The sequence below is a fragment of the Lepidochelys kempii genome, chromosome 6, assembly GCF_965140285.1.
Source record: "Lepidochelys kempii isolate rLepKem1 chromosome 6, rLepKem1.hap1, whole genome shotgun sequence".
NCBI classification, from domain to species: domain Eukaryota; kingdom Metazoa; phylum Chordata; order Testudines; family Cheloniidae; genus Lepidochelys; species Lepidochelys kempii.
Genome location: NC_136385.1, coordinates 69,407,991 through 69,431,791, shown reverse-complemented (window position 1 = coordinate 69,431,791; position 23,801 = coordinate 69,407,991). Strand labels below are relative to the sequence as shown.

At 45.0% G+C, this 23,801-nt stretch overlaps 1 protein-coding gene across 2 annotated transcripts; it reads right to left on the bottom strand.

Annotated features, from left to right (window-relative positions):
* Window positions 1-1,023: 1,023 nt before the first annotated feature.
* On the bottom strand, window positions 1,024-23,747 carry DNAL1 (dynein axonemal light chain 1). Of its 2 annotated transcripts, XM_073348562.2 has the most exons (9): window positions 23,677-23,725; window positions 23,104-23,177; window positions 19,963-20,001; window positions 9,927-10,036; window positions 8,812-8,867; window positions 6,769-6,824; window positions 5,132-5,258; window positions 4,547-4,693; window positions 1,024-2,808 (listed from the first exon to the last, which is right to left on the bottom strand). In XM_073348562.2, exons 4-9 carry the CDS (start codon window positions 9,959-9,961, stop codon window positions 2,762-2,764), a joined length of 468 nt encoding a protein of 155 aa, XP_073204663.1. In that variant the 5' UTR covers window positions 9,962-10,036; window positions 19,963-20,001; window positions 23,104-23,177; window positions 23,677-23,725; the 3' UTR covers window positions 1,024-2,761. The 2 variants fall into 2 exon arrangements, with proteins under 2 accessions (XP_073204663.1, XP_073204662.1); XM_073348561.2 differs by lacking the exon at window positions 23,104-23,177 and having other exon boundaries at window positions 23,677-23,747.
* Between the last annotated feature and the right edge of the window lie 54 nt (window positions 23,748-23,801).

Genomic DNA, 23,801 nt, shown 5'->3' with positions numbered 1-23,801 from the left:
CTCCTACTACCGGACAGGCCTAACAAAGAAAATAACAGAACGCCACTGAAGGTGAAGCCGTCACCTTCAGCCCCCAACTAAAACCCCTCCAATGCATTATTAAGGATCTACAACCTATCCTGAAGGATGACCCAACACTCTCACAAATCTTGGGAGACAGGCCAGTCCTTGCCTACAGACAGCCTCCCAACCTGAAGCAAATACTCACCAGCAACCACATACCACACAACAGAACCACTAACCCAGGAACCTATCCTTGCAACAAAGCCCGTTGCCAACTGTGCCCATATATCTATTCAGGGGACACCATCACAGGGCCTAATAACATCAGCCACACTATCAGAGGCTCGTTCACCTGCACACCCACCAATGTGATATATGCCATCATGTGCCAGCAATGCCCCTCTGCCATGTACATTGGGCAAACTGGACAGTCTCTACGTAAAAGAATAAATGGACACAAATCAGATGTCAAGAATTATAACATTCATAAACCAGTCGGAGAACACTTCAATCTCTCTGGTCACGCGATTACAGACATGAAAGTTGTGATATTACAACAAAAAAACTTCAAATCCAGACTCCAGCAAGAAACTGTTGAATTGGAATTCATTTGCAAATTTGATACAATTAACTTAGGCTTGAATAGAGACTGGGAGTGGCTAAGTCATTATGCAAGGTAACCTATTTCCCCTTGTTTTTTCCTAACCCCCCCAGACGTTCTTGTTAAACCCTGGATTTGTGCTGGAAATGGCCCACCTTGATTATCACACACATTGTAAGGAGAGTGGTCACTTTAGATAAGCTATTACCAGCAGGAGAGTGGGTTTGTGTGTGTGTGGGGGATGGGGTGAGAAAACCTGGATTTGTGCTGGAAATGGCCCAACTTGATTATCACACACATTGTAAGGAGAGTGATCACTTTAGATAAGCTATTACCAGCAGGAGAGTAGGGTGGGAGGAGGTATTTTTTCATGCTTTGTGTGTATATAAAAAGATTTTCTACACTTTCCACAGTATGCATCCGATGAAGTGAGCTGTAGCTCACGAAAGCTCATGCTCAAATAAATTGGTTCGTCTCTAAGGTGCCACAAGTCCTCCTTTTCTTTTTGCGAATACAGACTAACACGGCTGTTACTCTGAAACCTGCTAACAACAGGAGATCATTAGACTATTCACTGTCTTTTCTAACATGAGCCCATGACAACTACTGGGCCTACTGAGCTACAGATAACTGGCAGAGCTCAGAAGGGCAGAAAAGACAGCCTCACATGTTCTTGAAGTGTTGAGCAGGCAGTGATTCTTCTTCCAGTAGATGCAGATGTGTATTCGACTTCGGTGGGTGTGTGCTTAGCATGCTGGACCAGAGACTTCTGCCTAGCCGTACTTGTAGAGGGGCAGTGCATGCGCCTTGTGGCTGTGGCCCCTGCCCTAACTATATGAGGTGGCGCCGCCCCAACCCCCTCAGTTCCCTCTCACGGTCTGTGTTTTTCCCTAAGTCGCACTCGTCCCCAGAAAAACTGCGTCTCCGTACTCTGGATGTCAGGTGATGTCTAGCCTTTTATCTTGACAGGACCACCGGTTCATGCTTCGCCTCGCCTGTTCATGTCACATGCAGCCTTCATGAAGGGGCAAGTGGTCTCTACACAGACCATCTCTAGATGGATAACATCCTGTATCAAGACTGAGTATGAGATAGCTTCGGCTACGCCTCCTCTGTGGATATGGGCTCACTCCAAGAGGGTACAAGTGATGTCCATAGCGTTCCTCAGTGACATTTCCATAGTGGACATTTGCAGGGCGGCCATGTGGTTGTCCACACATACATTTATGGACCATTATGCTACTACTATATCTTCCAAAGGGAACAAAGGCCTGGGAAGGGTGGAAGATTTAAAAACAATCCCTACTGCAGTAGACTCCAAGCCCCGCTTCCCAGATTGAGGTGCTTGCTTAGAAATCACCAGAGCAGAATCCATGTCTGCATCCACTTGAAGAAAAAGAAATGGTTAATTACTGTAAGTGTGGCTCTTCGAGATGTGATACAGACATGTATTCTACGACCGACCCTCTATTCCCTCTGCGTCAGAGTCTCCTCTCATAGGCTTTTGGTGTGAAGAAACTGAGTGGCGTCAGGGTGGCTCCGCCTCAGATAGCCAGGGGAGGGCCCACAAGACATGAGTGCTGCCTCTCTACAGGTACTGCTAGGCAAAAGGCTCTGTGCGGGGCGTGCACACACATCTGCATCACATCTTGAAGAGCCAGTTACAGTTAGTAACTGTTTCTACCTGTGACAGTATTAAAAAAATAACGAAAAGCCTAGCCTGCAAAGAGTCTGTAAAACAAAACACTGTTGTTCTGGTCTCCATGTTTCAAACTATTAAAGAAAAAAAAAGTTCAGCTGCACAGACCGTTAACAAGAAAACCTGTTCTAGCATAACTGGAAAGACAGATCTACAAGCATCACTAAACAGGATAAAAATCAGTACGTAGTTTTAGTTAAGGTCTCTTGTTAAATTAATCAGACAGACAATCTCACTTTCAATAGTCCTCACAGAAGAGCACGTGAAATGTACAAAGTCAGTATCCCCATATTTTGGTAATTAACTCTTTGGGTGAGGAAAGGAGAGTATGGAGATGAGTTAGTTAAAAAAAATTACCCAAATATTTTCTTTGAAACAAACATTTATACAAAAGCTTTGTGTGCTGAATTGCTCTGAAGAAACTTAAATAATATAATACCACACAAGAAAGAGTTGTGTTAGTTTTCTCCTTCGTCACCATCTTCTTGTTTAATAACTGGGACACCTAAAACAGAAAGAGAAAAGGCCTGATAAGAATCACTGATGCAGTATCCACTAATGCTAGTCAACTAGGAGTGCAGAGGAGAAGCAAGAACGAGTTTAAGCTGCCACCAGCAAAAAAGGCTTTTGCTACTGCTTTTTAACTGAAGACAACAAATCAAGCTTCCCATGCATCTGAGTATCTTCCTCCTGTCCTGATTCTAACTATTGGTTCTTCCTTCACTACCCCAAGCTTCAGCTTAAGAGCTCTCTTCTACGCTGTTGCTTCCATTTCTTGAGTAGCAGGGACTACAGTATATTAGAGCATGGCCTACCAATAATGAGTGGTCAGCGTTCTGCCCAACTGGGTCACAGTGTTTGTGCTGAGACACCACAGTGCAACCATCCCAAGAGGAGAGCTGCACACGTTCTTCTTGGAGGTACATGATCTCGTGCTGACAGGGTATGAGGAACACTGATTAACTCTTAAACCTTGGTGTGTGCCATTCTAACAGTGCACTGGTGTCGTTATGTAAACAACAGTTACCCCTTTGATCATACAAATACATGCCTCACACCAGCTTCTCTATTTAGCTGTCTACTCTTCTCACACAGCACCTGTTGCTCCAGCCCATTCTTCATATCAACATTTCTCTCTAGCCATGTCTCAGTGTCCTCTTTCCTCCCACCTCTTCAATAATTCAGGCTCTGACTTCTCATCCTCTGCTCTTGCTCCCTACACTGATACTCTATTCTTCACCCATTTGCCTGCCTCTCCTACTGCTGCTTTCTCCCCACCACTCACCTCCCAGCTGCTACCCACCCTGCCCACTTTTCCCTCGTGCTGTCCACTATTACCCAACCAACCCTCCATCCTTTAGAAGCCATTCAAACAGAGAAGCTCTTTAGATTTGCCTTAAAGGAGAAGTGAGCTGCTTTTTAAATAAATACCAGAAAGATTTATGATCATCAGCCATTAACAAAACATTAAATATGTTTAAAAACAAAACACAATATTTGAAAATCATTTCCCCTTTTATTACCTGCCAGGACAAGAGCTTGGAATTCTGTGTTTCCCCTGAAAGAGCTGATGACATCCCTAGCCCTAGAATCAAGGTAAAGAACATACCACGTTGCTATGATCTAGGTGTTTTCCCTCTCACCATCTCTTGTGGGAAAACCCAGAATTCTGAACATGGGCGTTAGGAGATAAATCCACTTACATTATTGGGGTCTCATCATTAAGTCAACATGTGAATTCTACAAGAGATTTAAAATCTTAACAGATATTGTCTCTCAAAAAATCAAAACACATTTCAGTTCACCTCTAAGTTATGCTGTTATGAGTACTTTGACTGGATACTAGTTCAACACATCAGAGCAAGACCCTCTCTGAAGCTGTAGTGATGCAAAGTGACAGGTCTAATTTGAAACAGCTTTTGTTGTACATGAAGTCACTATGAAGGCTGAAGCCAATTCAGAGGAGCTCCACAGCACTCACCCTCTTTCAAACACTCGAAAATCCACTCTCAGAAGAAGTTGAGGCTATGGCTGAACAATTTAGCTTGTGCAGAGGTGAACACAGAGTGAAGTAAGTGTTGAAAGGAAAAATAAAGAACGCTGCTCATTGAGTTGGTTCCCACCCCTCCTCCAGATCTTACAGTTGTACTTTTGTGGTGCTGAGCCAATACCTGACTGTTCTCATTACACTAAGCAAAAGATCTTGTACAATAAATGCCACCCAGCTGCTGCTTAAAGCTCACCATCTAGTTTTTTCAGCCTGGGCACTCGTTTGGTTGCTTCCTCGACCCAGCTGCTCTGCTGATCGGCAGAGTATTTCTCTTCCAGTGGATTACCCACAAACACCAGATCCTCCAGGAATGGCAAGTCTGCCAGTCTCACAAACTCTCCTGCAATCACAAAAGATGTTAGAAATAGACTGCGGAACACAAAAAGCACATCTGCACCAAGGCTGCTTTTCAATACCTGCACAGATACAGCCAGGATGTTTTAGGTGAGGAAGGATATGGATTTATTGGGTACGAATTGGGTACCAGGCTGAAGAATGCAGATGACAGATGACAAAAGCAATGGGTCAGATAGATTGTTCAAAGAACAAACCCATGACACAGAAGTTGAATAAACAGACTTTCTCAATATTTTTTTAATTCTCTTGTATGAGCAGGCAATCTGAACAGCTTGTTCATCTCTGCAGGCTCCATGCTAAACTTGCCCATTCAGAACCTTAGAAGCCAGTTTCCCCACTTTGACCCAAGCTGTCTCAGCTGATGCACACTCACCATACTCAGTAAAAAATTTCAGAAGAGAACCTAGGGGCCCAGGCTTACCCCAATCTTTCACCGAATTATTGGACATATAGAGAATCTTCAGCTTCTTCATGACATGGATGCCCTTCAGCTTCTCAATTAAGTTGTATGAGATCCACAGCTCCTCTAATGTATCTCCAACTGCCTCCTGGAAAATTATAACACCTCTCAGAAAAGTGAGAGTAAGTCTTCCTATATTTCCCAGATTATCTCTGCTCCCTTTCTCCCCTCCAGATACTATGTCACACAACAAACAGAACCAGATCTTTCAATATTCCTTGTTTTCTTTTAAGCAGGTTCCTAATTCTGGATGACAAAGCTTCAAGGAAAGAAAATCCCAAGTTTTGAAATAAATCTCTCAGCTTGTTTAGAAAAATAAATCAAGACACTAGCAAGATATATTGAACATCTGAGCAGAGCAGAGTTCTACTCAAGGCATATGGAGAGAAAGGAGCTATTTTAGCTGCATGTGGAGAGTTCTGTAGTGCTAGATGACTGCAGTTCATCAACCGTTTTAGAGGGTTTAGTATGTAATATAAGGGATTGCATAGTTTCAGACAAGTGCATGCTTATATCTGCAGGTTTCAAATTTCACTTTCTGTCCTCAACAATCCTCCAGCAAGAGGAGAAAGAGAGGTTACTTACCATAACTGTTGTTCCTTCAGAGTCGCCTCTGTGCATTCACACCTGTGGGATACAGCAGCCCTGGTGTTGAGTGGAGGAACTGCCTTGAAAAGCCATATCCTGCAAGCAGGAATGCACAGAGGCTCTTGAAGAACAAACTCGTTCCTTTATTTCTTTGGTTTTAATTATACAGACATCTTAGCACAGAGGTAATAAAATTGACCCTGATATGCTTCCTCTTCTCTAGATCTTTGCCTTGTTATCTATATTTCTACCCTTGCCTCTCTGCCACATGCCTTTTATCCCATTGTTCAGCGTGCCAAACACCCCTGTGATAGGTAGAGTCACAATGTGATTTACAGGCAGGCCAATGTGTGCAGTGTTTGACCACGATACCAAAAGCACCTTCTGTCAGAAGATGAGATTCATATAAGCAAAGGGAGCAGAAGTTATAATTCATATAATGCCACTGGAGTTTATGGTGCTTTACACATAGATAGAAAATGCAGACTCTCTACCAATGGATCTTACAATCTAAGGGCCCGCTCTTGTCTGCAGAATCTCATGTTATGGGAAATGTGTGTAGAGGGCCTTACAGGATCATATCACAGGTTAGAAAAACAGCAAAAGCAACAGCAAAGGGGTCTGGGAAAGTTGGCTGATTGAGACAATATAGGTAGCAGATAATGCATATTTAAAATGAAAAATGTTCCTCTTAAGCTTATTGGGGGATTTAAATGTTTTATTTGGTGGATTAGCATTTAAAGTCTGTAAAGAGGGAGGGCATTTTAAGGAGAGATTTCAATGAAGAGAGGGTGGTTGACTGGCACAAGGGAAATGAAAGATTGCTCCACGCATTATCAGCAACATGTAGTAAGTAAGTAAAACAAAATAAATGGTTAGGCACTAAGGTTGAATTATGTGAAGAGAGATGCAAGGGTAGGGAAATCACTCTTCCCCTATGCCTTGATGCAAGAATTACGTAGCACTTCATTGCTCAATTTAATAAATGTAAACTACAAAAAGGGACATACCAGCCCATTCAGATTCTTTATGTTGTTTCTCCCCAATGAAAGAATCCGCAAGTTTTCTGCAATGGAGGGAGAACAGCTTCTTATTAACAAATGACTGGTGCTTAAAATATAAAGAGCGGTTGGAAATCTGACAACATCCTGTATACCACAGACAAGAGAGGTTTGTATTCTGAACAGGCTATATTAAGGAAGAATGACATATCAGAAGCAAACTACATACTGTTCTATATATAGATTGTAATGAATGGGTGGAGTGGATGGCTCAAGTATGGGTATTAGAAAGTCTCATCTGTAGGCTGCCTGTTCACATCCAGTCCAGGTAGGGATTGAACAAAACAGGCTGCCATTCTGGTGTTCTAGTGCTCATGTGCGTGAAGCAAGATTAAATTTTTGGTCCTGATCTTACTTCCCAGGCCAGGAGGGATTGGGACCACTACTAAGGAGGCAGACTCAATTCCTGAATAGGAGGCAATACCTGGTGTTACTTTATAGCAACTTGTGTCTGATTAGAAAGAGGTCAACTATTTTGGCCCGTGAGATTCTAGTAGTAATACAGCCACTCTGATGAGATTTATTTTCAAATTGCCTATTCTTGTTCAGTCACAAATTGTTCTTGTGATGTGCCAGAACACCTGAAGCTATCAAAAACAAAGAGTCTTTTTCGTGAAACTTAATTTCCAGCTGTTCTTCCAGATATGCACAAAAACATTCTATAGTGTCTAGTTAGGTTAACCTCTAATCAATGGTTTCCACAGCTAGTTCAAGCCCTTTCTCACGATGTGCATTTGAACTAGGCATTAATTACCTAATGATCTTGTTTTTCTCCTGTTTGCACAATGATGAGAAGTACTATTCAATGATGAGAAGTACAGTATGTACTATTCAATGACGAGGCAAATGAATATTCCACTCATGTACCAATGGCTGCTGCAGAGAAAGCACAGCAGTTGTTTAGAGTGGTTGGGATGGGCTTTGGGTTGGTCAACAGTGACCTGTCCTGGCCAGCCACACCTGTAAGTAAAGGAAGGTTGTGATGACAGAAGGCCTATATACAGGAGGTGGAAGAAAAGGGGAAATAGATGGGCTTTCATGAAGAAATCCAGGTGCAACTGGAATTCTTAATGAAATCCCAGGATCTGTACAAATTCTGGACATATTACTTTCTGTGAGAAGAATACGATAGGGTGTAATGTCAAAAGGTGGTTAGGTGACGTCTTTGGAAGGGAAAAAGTAAATGCCACTCATAATACAGCAAACCTGAAGCCTATTGGAACCATGTTACCTTGAATTTCCCAAACTCCCCATCCCATGGAAAAAGACTCTAGATCTAGCCAAATTATCCTCATCTTCTCTGAAACCACGATGAAAAACTATGGGTATGTTTTCCAAAAGCACTTAACATTGACCTTTTGAGTATCTCTTCAGTTATTATAAACCTTAAAATATAAAATTGGTGAACTGATGTTACCTGAAATGACGTCCAACTGGGGAAAATATTACTCCTTAAATATTCTTGTACTCAGAAATCCCAAACGTTGCAGGAAGCAAGATTTTCCCCAATGTAATATTGACATTAAGTAAAACACAATTAAATGATTCAACCTGGCCTAAGCCTCATCCCTCAAAGGGAGCTAGGCACCTAAGTCCAGGCTGGAGGGAGGCACCTCCCCACCACTCAGGATGTACAGTCCTGAACTCTCCCATAGAGTTAGGTGCCTCAGGCAGGTTGGCACTTTCTTAAGGAAAATGGAGGCAACAGTGCCTCCCTATAGCCAGTGGCCCATTGGTTAAAGCACTCAACCAGGACGTGGGAAGATGTGGGTTCAAATCCCCATTTTGCCTGATGTGAAATGGGGACTGGAACCAAGGTCTCCCACCTTCCTGGTGAGTCCCCTTTATTTATTTATTTTATTTGGAAGCGGGGTAATGAAAGGTGATATCAGAACAGGATGTCAACAGTTGGCCATGTGTCACAAGCTATGGAACATATCTAATCCAAGCAGTTAGAATATAAGCACAATCAGTCATTGACATATCACTTACTTAGGCCGTTCAGGTTGGCGATTTTTTCAATGCAGTTTGTAGACAGAGACAACTTCCTTTAAAAGCAAGAATAATTAACAGCTTATATTAACAGAGCAACAGGAATCACTGGATCAGAAGAAGGCCCTCTTACAAATAACACTTGTTCGAATGAAATCACATTTTACTCTTCTCTTATTATGTAATAAACCACTGGATACAAGCACAATCCTGTTCTCCTCAAATCATCCATCTCTAGAAGATTTAAATTTCACTTTTTTGGGATTCCACCACCATTTTTATACCATATGTGTGGCATCCTCCTTTGTGTGCCTGACTCAAACCAAAGACAGGTTACAATATTTCCCAAATTTTTCTTTCTGACGCTACCAATTAGCTCTATTTTGTCCTCCTCCTTCCTCATTCATATGGAGTCAAATGTTTCTCTTGGACATATTTTGGTCAAGAGCAATGCCAGGAGCAGCAGCACTATGAGCTGTCATGGATGCTCTAGGCCTTAATACTAGGATTCCTACTCCTTTGGAGAACCAGGACCTCAGCACAAGTCAGTCATTAAGCTGTTAAGAAGGTAATACTGCAGCAAATGAATTTCGGTACTATTACCATATGAGACTGAATCTCAAGACTTCTATTTCTGAACAGCAGTTCCTAGAGAAAGCCTGAGCATCTGGATGTGGTAGTGTAGACTTTGGCTCACAATTTCACACAAAAAGGTTATGCAGCCACAACAGTTCAGGAGTCTTCAAAGGGACCACATGATTGTCCATGGCCTGATAGACTCCAGACATGGGACAGAAATTATTCACTTCAATGCCATCTACCAGCCATTCAATGGACTGATATTAATGCTGAGTTCGCATTAATGTCTGAGAGAACTAGGTTCTGCCTTCTCAAGTAAGTGGCAATGATATTACTAAGCAGAAGAACAGATCCATGTTTCTGTGGGAGAAAGAAGAGAGCTTAGGAGAAAGGAGCGGTGTTGGACTGAAGAGATATTTTGCTCACAACTAGAGGTAGTAGAGGTAGAGGAGAGAAAACCTAGACTTAAAAAAACCAGAAGTGATGATTAAAAATTGACTGTTTCCAGGTTTGTTTGTTTGTTTAACAGAACTTACTCGCAGTTAACAAGTGTGGACAGAGATGCATCCATCTTCTCTACAGGAGGAATCTGGGCATATAGTTTCACCTCCTTGGCCTCCGATGCCTTCTGGCCATTTTTTTCTTCCTGAAGAAAACAAAGAATGAAAAGGAAGGGCAAAAAATGAGACACTGATTGGAATCTGCAGTTGTTATAAAAATTATTCCTAATCTTCAAGAAAACAGAAGAAAAAGGGTTTAAAATCTTGTTTGTATTTCCTGGTGTTGTGGTTCATCTGAATTACACCTCACTTCCAGCAACCCAGACCCTCACTCAACTGTGTAATTAACAGGGATGAGAACAGACACACACACAAAAACCCTTTAATTTAAAGAAAAAGAAGAGAGAAGACTGGCTTATTTCCAGGATATAAAAATGCTTATCAATGCATGTATTTTTAAAAAAATTTACAGGGAGGATCCCTAGATCAGATTCAGGATTTTAAGTCTCCAGCAAACTCAGTTGTTTCCCTTAGCATCTATTCTTCCTCTCTGCCCTTTACACCTACTCATCTCAGTCTGAATTAGGGGCCAGACACAGCAAAAATATATACCTAACAATAGCGCTAGGTTGTAGAAAACCTACTTCCCACTACATCAGTTTCAGGGGAACTCAGACTTAAACTGTATTATTGATCTGGGCTCCTCATAGTTCTGAAAAAAGAAAGCTCACGAAGCTTATGCTCAAATAAATTTGTTAGTCTCTAAGGTGCCACAAGTACTCCTTTTCTTTTTGTGAATACAGACTAATATGGCTGCTACTCTGAAACCTGTCATAGTTCTGAGGAATGCATATTTCCAGATCAGTGACAAATCAGCTACCAAAAGGTCTAGGTGTAAGGCACAAAAGTCTCAAATCACAATCTGAAATCAGTAAGTCTCAAAGCATAGATGAAATTGTTAAACAGTAAACTGAAGAACATTCACTTTTGGTGCTCAAAAAAATTAAACAAAAAACCCCCCCAGTGTTAAAGGAATATTCAACTGTGCCCACATATCTATTCAGGGGACACCATCATAGGGCCTAATCACATCAGCCACACTATCAGAGGCTCGTTCACCTGCACATTTACCAATGTGATATATGCCATCATGTGCCAGCAATGCCCCTCTGCCATGTACATTGGGCAAACTGGACAGTCTCTACGTAAAAGAATAAATGGACACAAATCAGATGTCAAGAATTATAACGTTCATAAACCAGTCGGAGAACACTTCAATCTCTCTGGTCACTCAATTTCTGACCTCAGAGTGACTATCCTTCAACAAAAAAACTTCGAAAACAGACTCCAACGAGAGACTGCTGAATTGGAATTAATTTGCAAATTGGATACAATTAATTTAGTCTTGAATGGGGACTGGGAGTGGTTGAGTCATTATACTAAGTGAAACTATTTCCCCTTGTTTATTCCTCCCCACCCCCACTCCAACTGTTCCTCAGCCCTGGTCTACACTAGGACTTTAGGTCGAATTTAGCAACGTTAAATCGATTTAAACCTGCACCCGTCCACACAGTGAAGCCCTTTATTTCGACTTAAAGGGCTCTTAAAATCGATTTCCTTACTCCACCCCTGACAAGTGGATTAGCGCTTAAATCGACGTTCCCAGCTCGAATTTGGGGTACTGTGGACACAATTCGATGGTATTGGCCTCCGGGAGCTATCCCAGAGTGCTCCATTCTGACCGCTCTGGACAGCACTCTCAACTCAGATGCACTGGCCAGGTAGACAGGAAAAGAACCGCGAACTTTTGAATCTCATTTCCTGTTTGGCCAGCGTGGCAAGCTGCAGGTGACCATGCAGAGCTCATCAGCACAGGTGACCATGATGGAGTCCCAGAATCGCAAAAGAGCTCCAGCATGGACCGAACGGGAGGTACGGGATCTGATCGCTGTTTGGGGAGAGGAATCCGTGCTATCAGAACTCCGTTCCAGTTTTCGAAATGCCAAAACCTTTGTGAAAATCTCCCAGGGCATGAAGGACAGAGGCCATAACAGGGACCCGAAGCAGTGCCGCGTGAAACTGAAGGAGCTGAGGCAAGCCTACCAGAAAACCAGAGAGGCGAACAGCCGCTCTGGGTCAGAGCCCCAAACATGCCGCTTCTATGATGAGCTGCATGCCATTTTAGGGGGTTCAGCCACCACTACCCCAGCCGTGTTGTTTGACTCCTTCAATGGAGATGGAGGCAATACGGAAGCAGGTTTTGGGGACGAAGAAGATGATGATGAGGAGGAGGTTGTAGATAGCTCACAGCAAGCAAGCGGAGAAACCGGTTTTCCCGACAGCCAGGAACTGTTTCTCACCCTAGACCTGGAGCCAGTACCCCCCGAACCCACCCAAGGCTGCCTCCTGGACCCAGCAGGCGGAGAAGGGACCTCTGGTGAGTGTACCTTTTAAAATGCTATACATGGTTTAAAAGCAAGCATGTGAAAGGATTACTTTGCCCTGGCATTTGCGGTTCTCCTAGATGTAGTCCTAAAGCCTTTGCAAAAGGTTTCTGGGGAGGGCAGCCTTATTTCGTCCTTCATGGTAGGACACTTTATCACTCCAGGCCAGTAACACATACTCGGGAATCACTGTAGAACAAAGCATTGCAGTGTATGTTTGCTGGCATTCAACCAAAATCCGTTCTTTCTCTCTCTGTGTTATCCTCAGGAGAGTGAGATATAATTCATGGTCACCTGGTTGAAATAGGGTGCTTTTCTTCAGGGACACTCAGTATAGCCCATTCCTGCTGGGCTGTTTGCCTGTGGCTGAACAGAAATGTTCCCCGCTGTTAGCCACAGGGAGGGGGGAAGGTTGAGGGGGTAGTCACGCGGTGGGAGGAGGCAAAATGCGACCTTGTAACGAAAGCACATGTGCTATGTATGTAATGTTAACAGCAAGGTTTACCCTGAAAGAGTGTAGCGACTGTTTTATAAAATGTGTCTTTTTAAATACCGCTGTCCCTTTTTTTTTCTCCACCAGCTGCATGTGTTTCAATGATCACAGGATCTTCTCCTTCCCAGAGGCTAGTGAAGCTTAGAAAGAAAAAAAAACGCACTCGCGATGAAATGTTCTCCGAGCTCATGCTGTCCTCCCACACTGACAGAGCACAGACGAATGCGTGGAGGCAAATAATGTCAGAGTGCAGGAAAGCACAAAATGACCAGGAGGAGAGGTGGAGGGCTGAAGAGAGTAAGTGGCGGGCTGAAGAGAGTAAGTGGCGGGCTGAAGCTCAAATGTGGCGGCAGCGTGATGAGAGGAGGCAGGATTCAATGCTGAGGCTGCTGCAGGACCAAACCAGAATGCTCCAGTGTATGGTTGAGCTGCAGCAAAGGCAGCTGGAGCACAGACTGCCACTGCTGCCCCTCTGTAACCAACCGCCCTCCTCCCCAAGTTCCATAGCCTCCACACCCAGACGCCCAAGAACGCGGTGGGGGGGCCTCCGGCCAACCAGCCACTCCACCACAGAGGATTGCCCAAAAAAAAGAAGGCTGTCATTCAATAAATTTTAAAGTTGTAAACTTTTAAAGTGCTGTGCTTAAAGTGCTGTGTGGCATTTTCCTTCCCTCCTCCACCACCCCTCGTGGGATACCTTGGTAGTCATCTCCCTATTTGTGTGATGAATGAATAAAGAATGCATGACTGTGAAGCAGCAATGACTTTATTGCCTCTGCAAGCGGTGATTAAAGGGAGGAGGGGAGGGTGGTTAGCTTACAGGGAAGTAGAGTGAACCAAGGGGCGGGGGGTTTCATCAAGGAGAAACAAACAGAACTTTCACACTGTAGCCTGGCCAGTCATGAAACTGGTTTTCAAAGCTTCTCTGATGCGTACCGCGCCCTCCTGAGCTCTTCTAACCGCCCTGGTGTCTGGCTGCGCGTAACCAGCAGCTAGGCGATTTGCCTCAACCTCCCACCCCGCCATAAACGTCTCCCCCTTACTCTCACAGATATTGTGGAGCACACAGCAAGCAGTAATAACAGTGGGAATATTGGTTTCGCTGAGGTCTAAGCGAGTCAGTAAACTGCGCCAGCGCGCCTTTAAACGTCCAAATGCACATTCTACCACCATTCTGCACTTGCTCAGCCTGTAGTTGAACAGCTCCTGACCACTGTCCAGGCTGCCTGTGTACGGCTTCATGAGCCATGGCATTAAGGGGTAGGCTGGGTCCCCAAGGATACATATAGGCATTTCAACATCCCCAACAGTTATTTTCTGGTCTGGGAAGAAAGTCCCTTTCTGCAGCTTTTGAAACAGACCAGAGTTCCTGAAGATGCGAGCGTCATGCACCTTTCCCGGCCATCCCACGTTGATGTTGGTGAAACGTCCCTTGTGATCCACCAGAGCTTGCAGCACTATCGAAAAGTACCCCTTGCGGTTTATGTACTCGCCGGCTTGGTGCTCCGGTGCCAAGATAGGGATATGGGTTCCGTCTATAGCCCCACCACAGTTAGGGAATCCCATTGCAGCAAAGCCATCCACTATGACCTGCACATTTCCCAGGGTCACTACCCTTGATATCAGCAGATCTTTGATTGCGTGAGCTACTTGCATCACAGCAGCCCCCACAGTAGATTTGCCCACTCCAAATTGATTCCCAACTGACCGGTAGCTGTCTGGCGTTGCAAGCTTCCACAGGGCTATCGCCACTCGCTTCTCAACTGTGAGGGCTGCTCTCATCCTGGTATTCATGCGCTTCAGGGCAGGGGAAAGCAAGTCACAAAGTTCCATGTAAGTGCCCTTACGCATGCGAAAGTTTCGCAGCCACTGGGAATCGTCCCAGACCTGCAACACTATGCGGTCCCACCAGTCTGTGCTTGTTTCCCGAGCCCAGAATCGGCGTTCCACAGCATGAACCTGCCCCATTAGCACCATGATGCATGCATTGGCAGGGCCCATGCTTTCAGAGAAATCTGTGTCCATGTCCTGATCGCTCACGGGACCGCGCTGACGTCGCCTCCTCGCCCGGTATCGCGTTGCCATGTTCTGGTGCTGCATATACTGCTGGATAATGCGTGTGGTGGTTGATGTGCTCCTAATTGCCAAAATGAGCTCAGCGGCCTCCATGCTTGCCTTGGTATGGCGTCCGCACAGAAAAAAGGCGCGGAACCATTGTCTGCCGTTGCTCTGACGGAGGGAGGGGCGACTGACGACACGGCTTACAGGGTTGGCTTCAGGGAGCTAAAATCAACAAAGGGTGTGCCTGTACATCAAGGAGTATTTCAGGCAGGACTGCACGGAGGGTTCCAATAAGAAATGGTGCACCAAAGTTATCGTTGTTATTGGAACAAGGAGGTTAGCCTGGCCTCTGATTGATACATGGCTAGATTAACCTCGCTGCGCCTTCTCTGTGACTGACTGCAGTGTGATCTAGACAGGGGAGGAGGAAAATGAGTACAAAACAAATCTGGTCTATTTCTTGTTCTGACCCACTCCATCTATCCTTTACATCTTTGGCTGGCAGCAGACAAAAAAGGCGCGAAATGATTGTCTGCCCTTGCTTTCACGGGGGGAGGGAGGGTGGGAACGGGGTCCTGACGATATGTACCCAGAACCACCCGCGACAATGTTTTAGCCCCATCAGGCATTGGGATATCAACCCAGAATTCCAATGGGCAGCGGAGACTGCGGGAACTGTGGGATAGCTACCCACAGTGCAACGCTCCGGAAGTCGACGCTTGCCTCGGTACTGTGGAAGCGCTCTGCCGAGTTAATGCACTTAATGCACTTAGAGCATTTTCTGTGGGGACACACACACTCGAATATATAAAACCGATTTCAAAAAAACCGACTTCTATAAATTCGACCTAATTTCGTAGTGTAGACATAACAAGAATGTCTGAGGGTAACTCCTGGAAATGTGCTGGAAATGGCCCACCTTGATTATCACTTCAAAAGGTTTTCTCTCTCCCCACCCCACTCTCCTGCTGGTAATAGCTCATCTTAAGTGATCACTCTCCTTACAATGTATATTTTTTCATGGTCTGTGTTTATATAAAATCTCCTCACTGTACTTTTCACTTTATGTATCCGATGAAGTGAGCTGTAGCTCACGAAACCTTATGCTCAAATAAATTGGTTAGTCTCTAAGGTGCCACAAGTACTCCTTTTCTTTTTGCAAATACAGACTAACACAGCTGCTACTCTGAAACCTGTCATTATTTACAATGAAGACAAGCACTCAAAAGTTAGGAAATGCCAGATTTATGAATGCTTCTGTAGACTTAATTCTGCTTCCTTCTGCATCCACCTCGTGTATCTCCCAGCATTTGAAATAGCTAACATAGGACAGGTGCTGCCCTGGGGAGAAGGGGGGAAAGGAGAGGAGGGGCCCAGGGTGTGTGTTGCAGAGTGAGCCTGCCCAGCATTCACCCTGCAGCAGTGACTCCTGTCTCATGGGGCTGCCTGGGCTTGGCTCCCTGCTCTTGGTGTTGTGACCTGGTCCCTGGTGCTTGAGGTTGCAGCACCGCTCAGGTTTGGCCTGTCTGACCCACTGTAGATGGAGACAGAGGATCAGATGGCCCAAATCAGAGAGGGGTGCCAAGCCCAGCCAGCCCTATGGGACAGGAGCCATTTCAACCAGGTCTGTGAGTTTGGGGGGGTCAAAGCAGGGCAGTCCCATGCAGTGTTCCCTCTAATTTTTATATCCATGTGCCGAATTAATTTTGTTATGTGCACCCATATGAAGGTGACATGTAGCGGGGGTGGGCCTGAGGGGTTCAGAGTGTGTGTGGAGGGGCTCAGGACTGGGGCAGAGAGTTGGAGTACAGGGGGATGAGGGTTCTGGGTTGAGGGGTTTGAGGTGTGGGAGGGGGCTCAGGACTGGGGCAGAGGGTTGGGGTGCAGGGGTGAGGGCTCCAGCTGGGGGTTAGGGCTCTGGGGCAGGGCCGGGGATGAGGAGTTTGGGTTGGAGGCTGCTCCGGGGCTGGGGCCAGAGGACTCGCCCCAGCCCTCTCTCCACCGGCAGCAGCTCTTGGAGAGAGATGCTTCTCCCCACCAGCAGGAGCTACCGGGCCAGGGCAGAGGCTCCTTTCCCTGAGGCAGCCCTGCATGCCCCAACTTGCTCCCCTCTCCACACCCCTGTGGCTGTGCAGTTGCGCGGTCCTTTATAGCCTGCTGCACGGCCGCACAGCTTAGAGGGAAATTAGGTCCCATGACACCCAAGACTATTGGGAGGTCTGATCCTGTGCACTAAATAAGGTAGGGGTCTTTGAGAAAATAGTATGTGATCACATCATTAAAGACTATCTTAAAGCATATGAAGAAGGGGGCTGGATTTAGGCTGTGTAGGCAACCATAAAAAACTGGTATTTCCTAACTTTCAAGTGCTTGACTTTGCAACCAAAGTAATGTTCCTCTAATGTAATTTTTTTCTATGTAATTTCCTAGGGTTTGGTGGTGGTGGTAATGGGTGGGGGTATTAGGGAAAAGGTAAAATCAAGTTTAATTATATGCAACAAGAAGTTATAAATGCCATCAGCATCACGATTTGAATCACAGACCTTCACCACTTGACTTACTGAACTAACTACATACTAGAAGCAGGAGAAGGCATTTATTCCAGAGGAAGAAGGACCACTGGGTCCAAGTACTAGGTCTTGGGGGTAGGTCAAGGGGAGCAGACAGAGGATAGACTAACCCAGCTCTCTCCCACCACTCTCCTCCAGGAGTTGTGGGGAGCTCCAGGTCCATGTAGTGCCCTGAGAGGTTGGAAAGGGATGCTGGGCCATGTGCTAGGGCTGCTGGGTAAGCATGTATGGAGGGGGGAGCCTGGCATGTTTCCTCTCTCATGGGTGCCTCCAGAAAGGTATATTGGCCACTTGGTCCACATGCCAGGTCCTCGGGTGTGAGAAAACCCAGGCTGTCTCTTTTTCCCTCCTTCTACTACTCTAGCTGGGTGTTTGCTGTAAAAGGTCTCTGCTGTTGCTACTATGGTGATGTTAGCCCAGTATCAGAACGTTCATGTGCTTAGCTATTATTTTGACAGTGTCCCTGTTCTGAAGAGTTTATACTGTAAACAAAATAAACTTGCATATAGAAGGAGAAACAGGTTGAAACCAGGAGGGACTCAGTCAGATTCTATCACATCTCCCAAGGACATAGATTGGGAGTAGAGAGAAGAATAGTTAAGAAAAAGGAATATCCTGAACTGAAAATCCAAACATGGTAACAAAGCTCTACTATCCTACTCTTAGGTTGTGCCTATACACTCCACACCAAGCCCTGAACCTTCTAGAACAATGGTTTTCAAGCGGTGGGTCATGACCCAGTATTTGGTCACGGAATGTAAAGCACTGGGTCACGGTGACTCTGGTCAGCACCACCAACCAGGCCGTTAAAAGTCCTTTTGGTGGTGCTGCCTGGGTAAGGCAGTCTAGTTCCTACCTGTTCTGACACCACGCTGTGCCCCAGAAGCGGCCAGCAGCAGGTCTGGCTCCAAAGTGAGGGGGCCATGAGGCTCCGCGTGGTGTCCCCGCCCCCAGCACCGGCTCCACACTCCCATTGGCCGGGAACCGGCCAATGGGAGCTAAAGGGGGCGGTGCCTGGGGGGTGAGAGAAGCGCGGAGCCGCTTGTGAGCCTCCGCCTAGGAGCTGGACCTGCTGCTGGCCGCTTCTGGGGCGCAGCATGGTCTGCAGTGCCAGAACAGGCAGGAAGCCTGCCTTAACCCCCACACTGCGCTGCTGACAGGGAGCTGCCCAAGTTAAACCTGCACTCCAACCCCGTGCCCCAATTCCCTGCCCCAGCCTTGAGCCCCCCCAACCCAGAGCCCCTTCCTGTACCCCAAACCCCTCATCCCCAGCCCCACCCCAGAGCCTGCACCCCAGCCCAGAGCCCTGACCCCCTCCTGCATCCCAACCCCCTGCTCCAGCCCAGAGCCCCCCCAAACCCTGAAGCCCTCATTACCAGCCCCACTCTGCAGCCCTCACCCCCACACTCCGAACTTCTGCCCCAGCCCTGAGCCCCTCCCACATCCCAAACCCCTCATCCCCAGCTCCGTTGGGTCGCGGGCATCAACAATTTTCTTCAACTGGGTCAGAAAAAAAGTTTGAAAACCACTGTTCTAGAAAGTAAAACAGTATAAATAACTTCTCTAGTATCTGGAAGGAATTGAGCATGTGTGTCACACCCATGATTTCCACATTGAGGTCAGTGCAAAAATTCCCATGGATTTTGGATCAGGTCTCTGGACTATTTTCCATACCATTGTCTGATATCACAACTGTGTGATCTCCAACAAACAGAACTTTCTAGAGGGTTCCTGGCTTAGTGTGAAGGCACTTAGTCCATAGGCACATCCCACGAAATGGAGATCTATACTAAGTCTAATAGAAAAAGAATAATATATAATAAACTTGTTGCTCATTTAGACTTTGCAGAGCGGATAATGCAGTGGATCTGCATGCATGGGGAAAAACACTTATGGATGATACTGATGTAAGTCATCTTTAACCTTTACACTGTTAAAACATTATAAACAGAGACTTAGTTTTGAATTCAGACTTTTTTTAAAGTTACTTATGGGAGTTTTTGCTTCATGCACTGTTCAGATAAAATCTTGGCTCAACTATGTCAATGGCAAAACTCCAATTGACTTAAATGGGGCCAGGTTTTCATCCTTGATTATTTTGTGCTAGGGGTAAATTCTAATTAGGTGATCAAAATTGAACAGAGTATAATTAGACAGAGAAAATCAAAAGACATACTGCAGAGAAAAACCTCTTTGTAGTATCAGATCTTCTGTCAATGTACAATCTGGCAGTGTTAGGCCAGATACTAAAATACAGTTTTCATGGTCAGGACAATTTAATAGGAATAGCACACATGGGTTCATATGAAATTGATTTCAGTGAGACACTAATAAAATAATGTTGTTTCATGAAGCTTCTTTTAGTGGCAGATGTTTCAAGGAAATTACCTTTTCTACATTATTGTAATGAATTTATCAAACTGTATGAAACCATCCTATTTACAACTGAGATCCAAACCACAGAGTACTACTGAGGCAACCACAGATACTTCTCTTGTACTTACCCATCTGGCTAGAGCTTCTTTAATAGTTGTTGCTTTTGCCTAAACAAAAATCAAAAGAAGAATCATTATAATTTTGTTTGGCTGAATTGTTCATTGCAGAGCTAGTTTTTTCCCCTTAAGTTCCATGGTCTCTCTTCCTACAACTGATCCTAAGAAGCAGAAATGAAGAACCCCCTTCCAAAAGCTACTTTTCATTTCATTCAGTGAGTCGTTCAATAGCAATTTTAGAAGTGGTGCAATAAGTTTGAACATACATGCACAATTTCCCCAGGAGACCAAGCACATCATCTTCTTGATCTTGCCTGCTCTCTGTAGGCATGGGTAGTACAGGGCTTGGAATACAGGACCAAGTTCTCTGCATCTCTGGTGAATCTCTACTGAAGCCAAAGTGGTTGGGGTATTGCAGTAAGGTATACCAAGTTTCTGCTGATGAATTTGGCTTAATGCCTTAGGAGATCACACTTATCACAGAGCTTTCCCATGTGGAAATTTGCTAAGCCTTTTTGAAACATACTAAGGAATACTTTGTCCTTTCTGCACAGGGTCAGGTGTAGCCTGTGGGATTTTCTTATTTTATTTTTATTTCTCCATCAACTATCCTATGCTTCTAGGCACCTCAAATTATTGAAAGTCACACTGTGTTCAATTAAAAAAAGAAGTGTGAAAGCTACCATACAATATTCATTTAATGGACTGACCCACAATAACAGCAGAAACTTGGTATACCTGACTGAAATACCCCAACCACCATATTGAGGCCCATTGCAAAACCCCACTAAATCCTCTACCTATTTCTATCCTAATGCCAGTGAAGAAAGGTAGCATGCCCAAAAAGTTTTAAAAAATCAAGGCTCTAAAGGACAAAGGAGGGAGAAATGTTTCAGAGTCAAGGATCTCTCAGAGAAAACAACCTGTCAACTGCTTCCTCACTTTAAAAATCAAGAGGACTCCAGCTTGAACACCTCTGCTAATCTTAACTGTACAGTACAGCACAGGGAGAGATTTTCTGGTAGCTGAACAGATCAGAGAACACTAATGTTATGTACTTTATGTCCAATGCTCCACTCAGCAACAGGCATCCCATTCTCACTAACTTTAGTTTCTGAATGGTCTCATCATGTAACCCCCATGTAGAGCATATTATGCTAATGCAATCTCTATAATAGTATGCTATTATTATGCTCTATAATTATGCTAGTGCAAAGCATCTATAATAGTAGAAAGATTAGATTTTAAGACCCTTGGGTCAAGATCCATCTTTTTGTTCTGTGTTTGTACAGAGCCTTGCACAACAGGGTCCCTGTCATGATTAGGACTCCTAGGCATTATGGTAATACAAATAACTAATAATGATAACAATAACAACAACAACAGCAGCAGCAGCTCTAGATACAAAAGGAAAGTACATGCGCTTTTTGTCAGACTACAGAACATATGCATGGCTAAAACTGCTGAGTGGTCAAAGTGATCCAGAATCTAACAAAATTCCAAACTTGTGAACCTGTGTCTCAACTGGCAGGTATGTTCCTTCATTTGGGGATGCAGATATAAACTTCACCAATTCTTCCAGTTGCTTCCCCAACCTACCACCATCAACACAATCTTATCGAGATTAAGCTACTGCCATCTAGCCTTTATCAATGTCGAATCACCTAAAAGACATTTGGTAATTTGTTCCACCACACTAGCTGAATCAAACACCAAGAGCATCATAGAGCTGAGAATCATTCCTGAATTAAGAACACTGCATCCCTCCCTCACTAACTCTCACAACTCTATCAGTCCCTGTGAAGGACCACAGATGAGCCAACAAAAGTACATGTCTTTTAGATTTTCAGCTCTTTGGGACATGATCTGTCATTTATTATATGCTTGTTCGATGCCTAACACAATGGGCCCAACTTGACTGCAGCATTCAAATGCAACTGCAATAATAAATATTAAATAACTGGTTCAAAGGGAGGTGACAGATATAATAAAATCAGCCTGAACTCTTGATCTGTATCACTCACCATTAAACAAAAAGATGACTAGTACAGTTTCTTTCCCATACTCTAGCCTAAAAGCTGACTGCATTTTAAATTTAAATAATCCATGTGATATAATTTAAATATAGTGACCAGTTTCTTTCCTGACTTCTTCAGATTTGCACCCCTAACCATCCTGCCTCTCCCACTGCTGACACCTGGCTTGATGCTGATGGTGAGGATGAAAACCAGAAACAGGGAAATAGGTCACCTGGGTAGCACAGATCAGAGATCAGGGTTTCTTGGAGTGGGTTCAAATTCACTCCAGCAAAAATACCAATATGGCCTGCCTTCTTCCTACTGGAAGGCTTCACTGATCCCACGCATGGTGCACCAACTAGCCTTGCTATAAATCTCACATGAACCAGCCCAATACTAGGCTTCCTTCACCTGGGAACTGGCTGCTTTCCCAGAGTGACTCAGGTTAAAGGAGATTAGATTGCTGAAAGGAATGACAAGTAATCAAAATGTTGCTGCTGATTATGCCAAATGATCAAGGGCTGAAAATGTCACCCTTGACAGCTCACATTGATGTTACAGGAACAAGAACAACAACAAATAATCTAAGGAAAAAATAGAAATCTGCACACACAGAAGATTGGTAAAATATAATAGAAAAATATTAAATAATCCATGCTCTGCCCCCTCAATGGAATCATTTCTTACAAGGGATCGTTACAGAACATTTACAAAAATTCAACACATACAGCAATGTTCCCAGGGGAAAAATAGATAAGTGGGGTTCATCCTCATTTTTATGCATTTAATTCTTCTTGGTCGTTTCAGTCAAATAAAACCACATGGAATTTCACAGGAAAGGGAGCTGTAATCAGGCTAGTTAAAATAGACTGTGTATTTACTAGTCTTCAAAACATCTATTAATTCAGCATTTTAATGATGGTGATTCCTGGCACTCAAGCAGCTCCAGGAGGAGGCATAAGATCATTTGCTCCTGCTATTCTGATCTAGCCCTGGAATAATTCTCTTTCCAAGACACAACCTTTTTCTGGTTTATTTGTTTCTTTATAACAACCATTCACAATTGCAGGAAATAACCCCAGGGCCCTAGATAGCAGGCCAGTTTATGTGTTGCCCTGTGGCCCACCATTTATACCTCTCCAGGAGTTGGCTCTGCTACCAAGCAGTTCACTCCACACCAACACCCCTTGCAGCTCCCGTTGTAGGGGCCTGTCAAGGAGAAAGGGGGAACAAGGACAGCAAGTTGCTCTCTGGCTATTCTGGACTGCAAAACACCCTCTAGGATGCTGTTGCAGCTGAGAGCCAGTTAGAACAACCCTGAGGCTGCTCTAACTTATGCTGGGGGCCAGATGGGTTCCTCGCAGGGCTCAGAACATAGGAGGGGCAAAGGCTCCTCCTCTCTGTGTCGAGAAACACGGAGAGTCGGGCCCAACTTTGCCACGTTCAGTGAAATATGCTCCAATGGCCAAGCCAGGCTCCCCAGGCCCCTTTCCCTCCCCTTCCCACAGCCAGGGGGGCCCACTAGGTCCCCCAGCTCCTCCCCCCCCCCCCACCAGGTCTCCTCAATCCCGCCTTGCTGCCCCCGCCAGCAGAGTCACCTCCTCTCCCCTTCAGTCACCCCAGCCGGCCAGGTCCCGCCTCTCCCCTTACCCCCAGCCCCTCACCGCCCCCTCCCCCAGCTCCCCGCTTCGCCTTTGAACAGACTCACCATTACGGTTGCTACTGTCGCTGATCCGGTTGCTATGGCACGCAAGTCTCCTGCGCATGCTCAGCTGCAGTAAAGGCGAGGAGCCGGGGATCATAGAGACACCACGGCAACTAGACAGTCCCGAG